Below are 12,438 nucleotides of genomic sequence, written 5' to 3' on the forward strand. Positions count from 1 at the left end.
TCAGGGTAATGAATTGGGGGGGTTTCCTCCCAGGATCTTGTTTCACTAATTCACTCTATTTATGGAATTTATTTAAAAGGGTACAGTAAAAGCCATAAATCTTTACAAGCTCCTTTTCATGACAGTAAGCACTGTTTAGTAGACTTGTCCCTGGTTATGTAGAATAGGCTGGCGGTGGAGGACACAATTGTTCACAAAACCTCACCTCGCAAGATGGAACGCCGATCATTTAAGAAGTAACTTGTCCATCAGCAGCTATGACAACCTTTTTAGGATCCTCCTGAAATATTGATCTTAAACGTAAATGAACCAGTCGGCCAGACGTAGATTTTATAACTTCAGGTCTGTATAAGGTTTAGATCTGGAGCAGCCTGGAAGGTGGTGCGCTTCTCATTGTATGTTGTGATCTGCTCTTATTGCAGCTGATGCTTGATTGTGGGTTAGGGAATGGTGGGGTAACAGACGGTGGCCCTGAAGCGGTGGTGGCCCAGCACAGAATCCTGATCTTCTGCCAGCTGAAAAGCATGTTGGACATTGTGGAGCAAGATCTCCTGAAACCCCACTTACCCTCCGTCACGTATCTACGTCTGGATGGGAGCGTTCCTCCCGGCCAAAGACATTCCATAGTCTCCAGGTGAGGTGGTCTCTGGTCTTAGTTCTGTTTCCCATATATTCTGTATTAATTGGTTTGTTTTCCCTGTTATAATGTGTGCGCATGCAGGCCGTTTACTGCGGAGGAAAACCAATCTGCCTCGCATGTTGTAGTCAACCAAGCCTTTTAGTGGCCACAGGGAATGACTTCAGTGTTGGAGCCTCTGGGGATTTTATGTGCTTCAGTTTCTGCCTTTCTTTATAGGTTTAATAATGACCCATCGATAGATGTCCTTTTGCTCACCACCCACGTGGGAGGATTGGGTCTCAATCTAACGGGGGCAGACACGGTGGTCTTCGTGGAGCACGACTGGAATCCAATGAGAGACCTGCAGGCGATGGATCGTGCTCACCGCATTGGACAGGTAGGACCGTCTCCAGAACGTGAACCACACGCGCATGGCGTGTATGAATCTTAACTGGATCTCTTGGTTCTTCACCCCCACCTAATACTCGGGCGCCAGCCGGCAAGGCGACATGTACTGGTGTATGCAATGTCTTAAGTTGTGGGTCAGTGGCTTTACGCCTAGGTCTGTCAAATCATGTATCTGTAACCGTTTTGGTTCTCAAGTCATATTTCTAAATGCAACCAAATCAGCATGTCGGAGCCTCTGATCCATGAAATGTGGATTGAAAGTATGACAGTTGGCACTATCGGTGTGCGTTGGACTGTATTTCCCAGGAATACACTCTGTTCACTTTTATGCTTTTGCCCCTGACTAAAATGCTAATTTCGGTTCCAGAAACGTGTGGTTAACGTGTATCGGCTGATCACAAGAGGGACGCTGGAAGAGAAAATCATGGGCCTGCAGAAGTTTAAGATGAGCATCGCGAACACGGTCATCAGCCAGGAGAACGCCAGCCTGCAGAGCATGGGCACCGACCAGCTGCTCGACCTCTTCACGCTGGATAACGTAAGACTCGCTGTGTCCCCCACAATGGCCACGGTCTGCCGACCGCGGGAACATTAACTCCAAACGATGATGTGTGATTGCATTGATAGCGATGGTATCTTATACCTGGCTCTGTGTACTTGGCCTGCCCTGTCCTCTCTAGGGTTTAAACTTCCCCTGTAAACTGCTTGGTTCTATATAAATAATACCAAAGGGTGCTGTTTGTAAAAGGTAAGGCCAAGCTGACCTTAAATATATACTAATACACAATATAATAACTTTCCAGCGGGGCCAGTTTGGCTTCGAGTTTTCATGGGCGCAGGGAATGCTGCAACTTTGTGTTTGACGTTCTCTACTGCGGAGAAGAACATTAACCGGTTTTTAATGTGTTTGCTTAATGTCTTCCAGGATGGAAAAGATGACAAAACGTACGCGCCTGAAACGGGTGGAAAAACCTCTATGAAATCGATTCTGGACAACCTCGGAGAGCTCTGGAACCAGGAGCAGTACGACTCTGAATACAGCCTGGACAATTTTATGCAAGGTCTCAAGTAATAAGTACGGCTGCTGCGTCGGTTCCACGAGCCTTCGGCGGACTACGTTCGAGGCGAATGGGGAGGAAATGTCAATATTCTACAGTCTTAACTAGCAGTTTGTCATCGGAGGATTGAACGTTTCTTCCGTATGGTGGTGTTCTACAGGTGGGGGCATTTAAAGAGGCGGATTTCACGCATTGTCGGCTGCAGCTCCTAACGCCTGATATCGACGGCAATACGTCTAAATTATTTTCCCCCTTTAATTAGTTCTTTCTAATCGCAGAACTGCTTATGTAAAGTTGTTCGTTTTTTTTTGTTTGTTTTTTTTTCTTTGACACGTGAGACTTGCAGTTGTGGGTCTGGTACTCTACCCAGTGCTGTACAAGGTGTCATTCAGCGAAATGCATTTGTGGGGCCTACACACTGGACTCAAGGTCGGGGGTGGGGGGCCAGAATGAATTTCTGTAGTTCGTCGACTTTTTGCCATTGATTAAAAGCCACATTTTAATTGTCCAGTTCTTTGCTGGCAAAAGTATTGTGACTTAAAGAGCTGGTAATGCTTTGACTTTGATTTTATGTAAAATAGCGCCCTCGGATATTCGTATCGCTCCGTGAATATTCTGCCTTTTTATTGCTGCAAGAAAAGCTGCGTTTTATGGAATGTGGCACAGAAACAAAAATACATTTACAAAAATTGGCTGTAATGAAAGCTATATTTTGATTGGCTCCTTACTGGCTGCCGCCAATTAGAACGGCAGCCCCTCTTATGAAATAACTTTTCATATATATATGTAATTATAAATTTGATATTTCATCTGACCTGAAGGTTAAAGCATTACCGTCTCTCTGGTTGTTTTTGTGAATGTTCTACATTTTTAAATGAACTTGAGGGGGAGGGGAAACCCTGCTCATCGACTGTTTGGGTTGTTTTTTATTAGAGAATTTAACTTCCGGGTCTCCTAAAATCTTCATAATCTCCTTGATACATTTTTATTGAAGGAGATAATTTTCTGAAGGTGAAATGTTAATCTAGAGCTATGCATGCATATATTATGCTGAAATCCTAAATGCAGGTATATAGACCCGACCTGAACACGAGACACGGTTTAATGTACCTGTCCCACCTTTTGGTGGGTTTAACTCCTTGAGTGCATCGCCTCTCTGGTACTTGCAGGGGTTAACTCAAATCCGACTCTATTGCACATAAGAAATTACTGTGTCAAATCGGCCAAATAAGTTCTTAGCATGTGTACAGAATAGTTCTCGGCTGCAGTCGTTATACATCGAATACTGCATTTATATCTTAAAATTCTTATTTAGTGCATTGGGAGGAAAGGAATGGCCTGATGTGGACTAAACAAACAAAAAAAAAAAATTGGTTTTGTATCACTTGATGTAAGATGTTATAAAATCCTAAACTTCGGAAGCTGTCCCGGCTTTTGGTGTGTTGTAACAAATTACCATTCCATTTGAAACTTTAGGAATAAAGATCTCCTATGTCAGAGCTATTCTGAGGTTTTACAAAAAAATGTGTAGACTGTGTGGCTTTATTATTAAACCCCCCCCCCCCTCTCTTTTTGGGTCCGTTTCGAGTCTGTATAAAGTCCCGTCCTGCTCATGCAGGGATCCAGTCCTGGTGGTGGGGACTGTGCCTCCAAGTCTGTTTCTGCTGATTTGGGAGCTTGATAAAACCATACATGTCAAGGTCTGTTTAAAGCGACAGTTTGTGCCCTTTAAACCAATATATATATTTTTTTTATTTATATATATTTCCTCATACTCTAGAGTTGCATTCATGTGACCCACTTCCTTGTGAATGGCAAAGCCAAGTCTCCCTGGCCAACCAGCAATTTAAAAATGTTTAATGTGTAATACAGGAGATCATCGCTGTGTTTAGCACTTTATTGCATATTGAAAGGTTTAGGCTGTCTCTGTGGCTCAATCTAAAAGAGGAGGGATACCTTTTTGCGGTACGCCGGCTGCTCTGATGGATCTCTATGCTGGACGCCGACCAGAAACTTCACAAATTAATGGTTCCCCAAAAGGAGCCTTGAACCTGAGATCCTGGCTGGGGAGCAACTAGTGAAGTCTTCTCACCCAAACATGTCTACATTTAATTCATGTCTGGGTAAAACAAACCTAATCTTGACTAAGCAAATGGGAATAAAGGTATGGACCGCATTGTAATACCAATATACCGGTGTTTACTGCGCTGTGGTGTGAAACAGACCTCCATTGCAGCTCTGCATGTTGGGTGGGATGGCCCTGCCTCCAGTCCCACCCACTTGGGACACCTGGAATGCTGGGGGTGCATAATACACATGGATCTGAGGGTCTTGACGGCAGAGTATCTGCCACGGGAGGGGGGGCGGGCGGCGCTTCTGGATAATTCAGAGATTTGCTGCTTCCACTCTTACTTGACTCACTGTGACTACAGAAGGCGCGTCTTACTGGAAGGAGGAGGCCAATCCTATTCTGCCCGTCTCTGCAAGCACTTGTGTCGCAGGAGGGGCGTCCAAGTGGGCACCCGACTCAAATCCTGTATTCCAAGTCAGGGACGCAAATGCCAAGGATGGCATCCGGTGTCTATCCAGATAATTTAATGGTATTGGTTACAAAAAAACACTTTTACCCATTAACAGTAAATTGTGTGAAGTAAAAAAAAAACAACCCATTTTGTTTTATGCTGGAATTCAAAGGTTTTTGTTTTAAATGAAATTTGGTGCTGGATTGGGGCGGATTGACTTTAAGAATGCCTTTTGCTCCACCAGGTGAGGAAAGATCAGTGTTCTCTGGGGGCTTGCTTTGCGCACATGTGGGTGGGCATGGAAGCAGCTGCTGGGCCACTGAAGAGAGGATGTGCCACACAGGTTGGTGGCACTGCTGCCATGAGTTTCCATTTCCAACACCAACATACAATTGTAGCCCAGGAAGACCTCATTATACTCCAGGAAGTAATTTATTTTCTTCATGAGATGTAGGTGCAACATCCCTTATTACCCCAACACCAGTGCCTTATTAACAGTGTCCAGAAAGGGCTGTGAGTTGTAGGAGTCTCAGTGGGTTAAGGGGCAGCACAGTCCCACTGATATAGCTTATAAGTCCCGCTGATAAGCAATATAGCCATGAAAAATTAACTTGGGGTACTTTGACATAGTGGCAGGCAAACAATATTTGCCCATTTAATGTGACTGAATCCCCCCAGTGTTTGTCGCAGGTAGGTGCTTTTATAACCCATTCAGTCCCCTTAGGACATACTGGTGCTTCCTTAAACTCTGTGCCAAGAAGCCCATTAGGACGTTGTTGCAGCTTCCGGAACAACTCCCTGCCTCTATATAGGAGAGCAGGCTGTCCGCAAGGAACACCCCATCACACGATTGTAATGAATAATAATTTACAAAGGGGGGGCAGGAAGAAAGGAGACAAATACATTCTATATGTAGTTTACAGCGTTACTATTCTAGAACACGGCGCAATCCACAAAAGGACCGGAACTGCACATTTAATATACTCGCTTAGGACATGTCACAACAACACAGAGAACACAAATTGTGAAAGGCAAGAAAAATCAGGAAGATTCTAAATTTCTGTTCTGTAATGTGTTTTGCTTAGAGTACAGACCTCTTAAATAAAAAATAAAAAAAAAATCGGTAGCCCCCATTGATATATAATTTTATAATAATGAATACATATTTAATCTTCTTATAGACTATTTATTTTACTTATACATCGATAGATAAGCCATAATGGACAAGTTTTTAATCGGCATTCCTTTTCTACTACAATAAAGAACATATTAAAGCAGAATTATCTTTGCCACCAATGTTTATTATTTTTAACCGATATTATTGTCACAACAATCTTGGAGCAGATCGTGTATATTTATTCCTTTTCCAGATATGTAGTTAGGAACATTATTAGCACTGTTTAAAAAAAAAAAAAAAAGTAAACGTATAATATGTTTGTGTTCGTAATTCAAAAACCACATTAGAAAAAAAAGGAAATGCTGCCAGAATTGACATTTGAGTTTCGGCTTCATTATTATTATTATTTTTTTTATTGCCCAATTGTTAGTTACATCGTTTCAATCACTTTTACACAACCAACCATTTTTTTTTATATCACTGTCACACCATTGTAAACCACATTGGTAAAGTTAATACATAAAGCTTTTGCTTTTCAAAAACTAGACACTTTAGTAACAATATTACAAAGGTTTTAGCTTCAAAATATAACTGAAATGAAAAAATAAACTTTTAAAGAATTAGCATCATAAAATAGAAAATAATATTAAATGACATTGACCAGATCTGAAAGTACCTCTGAGGAACACCGTATTAATGGCTGAGAATGAGCACTAAAGAAAATACTAAAAAAAAAAAAAAAATGTAAATATGTTTTAAGGTTTAGCAAAAAATCTTTCTAAAAATAATGAAAATTTTTGTCTCAGTACAAAGGCTACATTACTATTGAAAAAATACCAGCATGACTTAAAAGGTACATATTTGACAGTAGAAAATGGTTTTTACGGAACCCACAATGTCGGCAATGAAAATAAATCTGCAATAAAGATTTATGCCTTTTTTTCTATTTTTTTTCCATTTTTTATATAAACAGTACAAACAGTATTGCACAGAACAACAAATAATCAAGATTAAATCTGCCTTCAAAATATCGACTAACTTAAGTCACAAAAAAGGCAACTGACTGAACTAATACATCCAACAGTTTTTTTTTTTTATATATATATTTTTATTAATTGTATTTCAAACACATTAGTTTAAAAATAATATATTTGTTTTATTTTATTTATTTTTTTAATCTAAAGGACCCTGTCAATGCCTTTTGCCTAAAAGAGGATCTAACAAATAATATGCTGACCCACGAAACAGCGAATGAGTTGAATCTGATGTACAGATGGCTTTCCGGGCACATAGATTGACAAGATTCAGAAAAGAAAAAAAAAAGAATCATAATTTAAACAAAATAAAAAAAAGTCATTTTAAAAAATACAAAAATAAAAATACAAAACAGAAGAATTTTTACAATTCTGGTCAGTCATGCATAATCTGCCGGGATATTTTTTTGTATGGGGAAAATTCACTTTATTCCACTTTTCAATCATGATGTTCACCTGTATGTGTAAGTATATGTATGTATGTATGTATGTATGTATGTTTGTTTGTATATACACACACTATATATATATATATATATATATATATATATATATATATATATATATATATATATATACACACATACTCCATGTATCTCAACCTTATGCTGTATGTATCTCAACCTTATGCTGTATGCTGGAGCTATTTGCATCAGCTATTTGAACCTTGATCAATGAAAGGGCATGTTTTTCCAAAATTTCTGATTCTCTCATATATTTAGGTAGATTTGTTAGCTATGTTCTATCATATTAAAATTACAAATCACTATTTTTTTTCCATACTCCAAAACAAAAACAAAGCAAACAAGCACAAAAACAAATGCAAAATAGCAATTTTAAATCATCTTCTTGCAAAAAATTAAATTAATATATATATATATTTGTGAATAAACTTACTTAGAAAATCCTATATTTTTTTTTCTATATTCAAAATTTGAGGTATTGCAAAAGATCATTATCGAAAGTCTTTTTTTTTTTTTTTCTTAACAAAAAATAAAATAAAACATAGAAGCCAACCGTGGGAAACTGGCTAGATACAAAGTAGTGCATAACAAAATACATTTTTTTTTTTTTTTTTACGAATAACAAAAATAAAAAATAAATCTAGTTTAAAGAAACACTAGGCTTTATAAAAAATTTCTTTTACAAGAACAAAAACAAGGATATGCAAAATCTGCAACAGAATGGGTGCACCGTAACCCCAACGCTTTATATTTTACTTAGAATTAGTCATTTAAAAAAATATATAAAATGCTTATTTGAGCAACTAAATACATTTTGCAACTAAATATATATATATATATATATATATATATATATATATATATATAAAAAGAAAAAAAAAAAGTATTGCAACACACAGGAGGAAATAAATATTTGATGTGGCCTGAAGAGGCTTGAAATCTAGAAAGCTTCTACGGTCAGAAAATAAAAACTGATTTGGTATTAAACCAGAACATTTCGCCTTGGTGCTTCGTGCTGACGCGTGTACATACTATCCGTAGAACCTGCAGCCTGTGCTAAAAAATCCAAAAAAAATAATAAAAAAATGCCCACTTTAGCAGGACTAAATATTCAAGCTTTACAGGATACGTTTGGGCTAAAAAAATTCACATTGGGGGGAAAAAAAATATATATTTTAATGCAGATTTTTTTTTTAGCGCTTCTTGTGCCTCACAATTCAACAGACGATATTTTACCTTTTTGTTTTTTTAAATATATTTAAACATTAATCTAAATATTGGTAGTGTATAAGAAACTAGAATAATCCACATTCCCTACCAGGGCCTGAATAATAATAATTTTAAAAAATATATATTAAAAAAAAACAACGAAATTTCTTGTTTCTATTTACCAGCGTAGGGCTGTCGAGATATACAGAGGCCTTAGGTTACTACTGATCACAGTACTTGACATAATCGACTACTTACTACATAAATTAAACAATATAACAGAGCACCGCAAACTATTCATCTACCATCCACTTGTGTTTTAATAATATCCTACATCTCGTTTTTTTTATTATTAGTTTTAAAATAGAAAAAAAAAGTCTGTAATGGGTTCTGATCCTATGTACTTAGATGCATTACAGATGAGCCATGCCTTCCTCCAGTCCTAATTGTGTTAATTAACTAGAATTAGGTTTGCCTACACTAGATGACGTATTTGTGCACTCTGGTCAGGTTTTCTATGATGTGGTATATAGATTATTCTTATTATTATTATTTTTATTTTTTTTTTGCATGCAGAACCTGATCCATTAAGCATGCAGCACCCCCCAAAAAAGTTGACCTTCGTCGGAAGTTCTCTACAACGATTTCCAGCAGCTGTTTAACTTCATTTTAATCATATATCATTTTTTTTTTTTAATTAGTTTTATTATTATTATTATTTTTCTTCTTACACAGATACCCTAGCCTGAGTAGAGTAATCTGGTATTATTAACACCATTATAAATAGCAGCGAAAAAAAGCTATTGCAGCATGAATGTACATAACACTAAAAAGGTCTACTCCCACCCCAAAAAAATAATCTTTAAAAAAAAAAAAAAAAAATGTGTCCGTCTTATAAGGTACACAATTATTAAGTAAAAAATATAACAAATAATAAAAAAATATGATTCTATCATACTTATCAATACTGGAGATGTAGGCTCACGTAGCAGTAAAGGGATTCTGCTTTACACTTCATAGTACAGAATAAGTAATTCGCTTCAAGCGGTTTGTATGATTTCTGCTACATCTTCCAATGAGTTAGGATACCTTTGGTAAGTCGTCTTCTAAGGGTGGAGTGGGGATGGGGGGTGGGATAGTGTATAGTTATGAATCACGAAATTAAGTGCATGCTCCAGTTTAGGACAGAAATTCTTCACCACATCCACAACAAACCAGCGGGGAGATGAACTTGCACCAGTCTAATGAGATGTCTCTACTGATCGGGGGGGGGGATCCGGAAAAGGGGATTAAAGGTACCAAGCAGACGTTCGTATAAATCAAAGTGCAATAAAAAAAAACGAGGACAGTTTACACTCCGCAGTTTTGCATTATATACTGGACACTAAAGTTCAGTAAGGTGACTGTAAATAATAACAATGACATCACAAAAGAACCTAAAAAAGACCCATTTCTTCAGTAGATCAGAGGGAGCGTATGGGTTTTGAAGAACACTTCAGGTCTTCTAAGCCCCCCACGGATCTCCGGCGGCTGCCGAGGTCGACCAAGGTGCTCAACTCCACCGGAAGGGGACGTGGCGCGGCCGGTCGCCCCCTTCTTTGACCAGAGGTTTGTGGAACTCCCTGCCGGCGCGGGAGTGGATGCTCGCCCAGCAGTACTCGCAATAATACTGCAGGCAGGTGACGTTGGCACAGAAGAACGGAGCAAACTTCCCTCCGCAGCGGGTGCCCTGGCACTCGTCGCACATCTGGTCGTCCAGCACATATGGTTTCACTTCCACCTGAAACAGCAGGAAGGGATAATTAGAGTACACGGAACGAGAAGATCATAAAATATCCTTTTATAAAGGGAATGCGAATGGAAATTGTAGCAGGAATTTCTGGGTCACGCGAGAGCTTCTTGGATGCAACATTTTAACCGGTTGGATTCTCAAAGCGATGGATATTTTTATTGAATTCTAAAAAACGTAAGCAGCCCGACGATCAGATACTTCCAGCGGCAAATCAAGAGTTATGGATCAAGCTTGGCCTTTCATGACTCTTATTATTCATGAACAAATATAAATAGTGAAAATTACAATTCTTCTATAAATTAGACACAATCGGTATTCATGCTCGAAGTTACCATGGAAATAGTGAATTATATTTACAGTTCAATCAGCATTGCAAAAATGGCCAGGGATGAGTAGAAGGCGCTCAAACCAAAGATTTATTCCCCAAAGCAACCCCACAGAGTTCCTCCTGATGGATTTTGCTCCAGGATGAAAAGAGCGATCTAAAAAGTTTTAATGCCAACTTGGCTCGTCCTGCGGGAGAAACTCAAAGTTTGGCTCTGCGTAAAAAAAAAAAAAATTCACGTTGGGGGGGGCTGGGTTTATTAATACTTTAATGCAGATTTTTTGGGGGAGTTTCTCGTGTCTCACATACAAATAATTATTATTATATTTTTATATTATTAAATATTGGTAGTGCATAAGAAATTAGAATAATCCACATTCCCTACCAGAGCTTGAGAAATAATATTAAAAATACATTAAAACATTTTTACATAAAAAATATAATATAATAAATTACATTCAAACAATAAAAATAACTAATGGAAAAAGCCGCTGGACTCCAAATCCAGATATCACTTGGTAACATCAAAGGGGTCTTCGGAACCATGGTGATGAAATATTCCTAATCGGGGGGCCAAAGACGAAAAGCTTAGATTCTCTAAAGCCGCGTCTCTGAAGCTTATCGGCCGCCCATTCTCCGTCTGGTTGTCCTTTTTGTACTTCTGCACTACTGATATTTTATCAAATGCTTTGTTGCTACTCAACAGTAATTGATTTATACTATTTCAACATCTGTTCATCAGAAACGGCATTTTCTTCCTATTAAAGCAAGGTCAAAGCAACTATTCTGCCTGAAAAGCTGAGCGCGCCGCGGCGAGGAGGAAGAGGAGGAGAGAGCGGCTCCAATTAAACCAACAGCCTCGCACTTTCATACGGAACAACCATTTCTCGCAGTAATAAGAAACGTCCGGAGTATTCCAAACATAGCCGAAGTAATATTTTGTGGCTTAACAGAATGGATTTACGGCTGGCCGGTGTGGGGCGGTCAACATTTCAGGCAGTTTAGTAACCGAAATAAAAAGCGGGAGTCAAAAATGTAATGGAAATATAAATCGAAAGGAAAACTAAATAAATAAAAATATGAATTAAAAAAAAAAAAAAGCAAGGGGCTCATTTGTAAAACTTCTCTTTTAGCACGTTTCCCCTTTTACGTCTCACAGGGGACAGAGGGATTGAACCCCCAGAGAGGGACTGCTGTTTCTAAAGGAGGACACTTGGCAGGTATGTCGTTTGAAATCGGACTTACTAAATAGTTGGTTTCTAACTTATTTAAAAAAAAAAAAAAAAAAAAAAGTCAGCCTGTCTTGTATGGAGGTAGTAATACTAGGAGCACTGAGGACAAGCACCTAACCTTCCAACTCTAGCTTTCCTTCCATATAAGATATAAAACGAGCAGCTGGTCGGGGAGAAATAAGTAAACGTTATTAAAATATCCTAAAACCTTCTAAACCAACCCAAAGAGAAGCTGAGAACATATAGCCTGAAATACTCTGTTGACCGTAATGTTTGTTTCATCGCGAGGAGCCGAACTGTACCAACGTAGAGCTCTTTAGAGAACATTTCTCTCTCTCTCTCGTACGTAATATTCTGCCGCACGCCGGACAAAAGGCTTTGATGTGCACTTAAAAAGTACGACAGAATAATTACAGAGTACGGAAGGTGTTTCATATCACAGAAAACACAAAAAAACCACATTACAATTACAAAGCATTATTGACAGAACTAAAGAACGAACGGGACAGGAGATTACACGTTACCGGCGCGTCTCTCATTATCGCGCCCGCGTCGGGCTGAACGGTTAAAAGGAAATATACAATAGATATTTTTTGGGGGGGAAAAATACCTAATATGGTGCAAAAGCTTCCAAGGGAACGGAACAAATGCACTTATT

General features: G+C 38.5%; 2 protein-coding genes across 2 annotated transcripts in view; one reads left to right on the top strand and one right to left on the bottom strand.

The window, feature by feature from the left end:
* Positions 1-2,099, top strand: part of LOC149288672 (TATA-binding protein-associated factor 172-like) — a 28,854-nt gene extending 26,755 nt beyond the window's left edge. Inside the window, exons 35-38 of the mRNA XM_089491383.1 lie at positions 423-634; positions 857-1,016; positions 1,395-1,565; positions 1,953-2,099. Coding sequence (XP_089347509.1) covers positions 423-634; positions 857-1,016; positions 1,395-1,565; positions 1,953-2,099 — 690 coding nt within the window. The remainder of the gene's footprint in view (positions 1-422; positions 635-856; positions 1,017-1,394; positions 1,566-1,952) is intronic.
* A 7,884-nt stretch (positions 2,100-9,983) lies between these two features.
* LOC149288673 (cytoplasmic polyadenylation element-binding protein 3-like) overlaps positions 9,984-12,438 on the bottom strand; it is a 35,144-nt gene continuing 32,689 nt past the window's right edge. The window contains exon 10 of the mRNA XM_089491504.1: positions 9,984-10,211. Within this exon, the coding sequence (XP_089347630.1) occupies positions 9,984-10,211 (228 nt within the window). The remainder of the gene's footprint in view (positions 10,212-12,438) is intronic.

This window comes from Sceloporus occidentalis, unplaced genomic scaffold (genome assembly GCF_023333645.1).
Source record: "Sceloporus occidentalis isolate IW3139 unplaced genomic scaffold, rSceOcc1.0.p SCAF_50, whole genome shotgun sequence".
NCBI classification, from domain to species: Eukaryota; Metazoa; Chordata; class Lepidosauria; order Squamata; family Phrynosomatidae; genus Sceloporus; species Sceloporus occidentalis.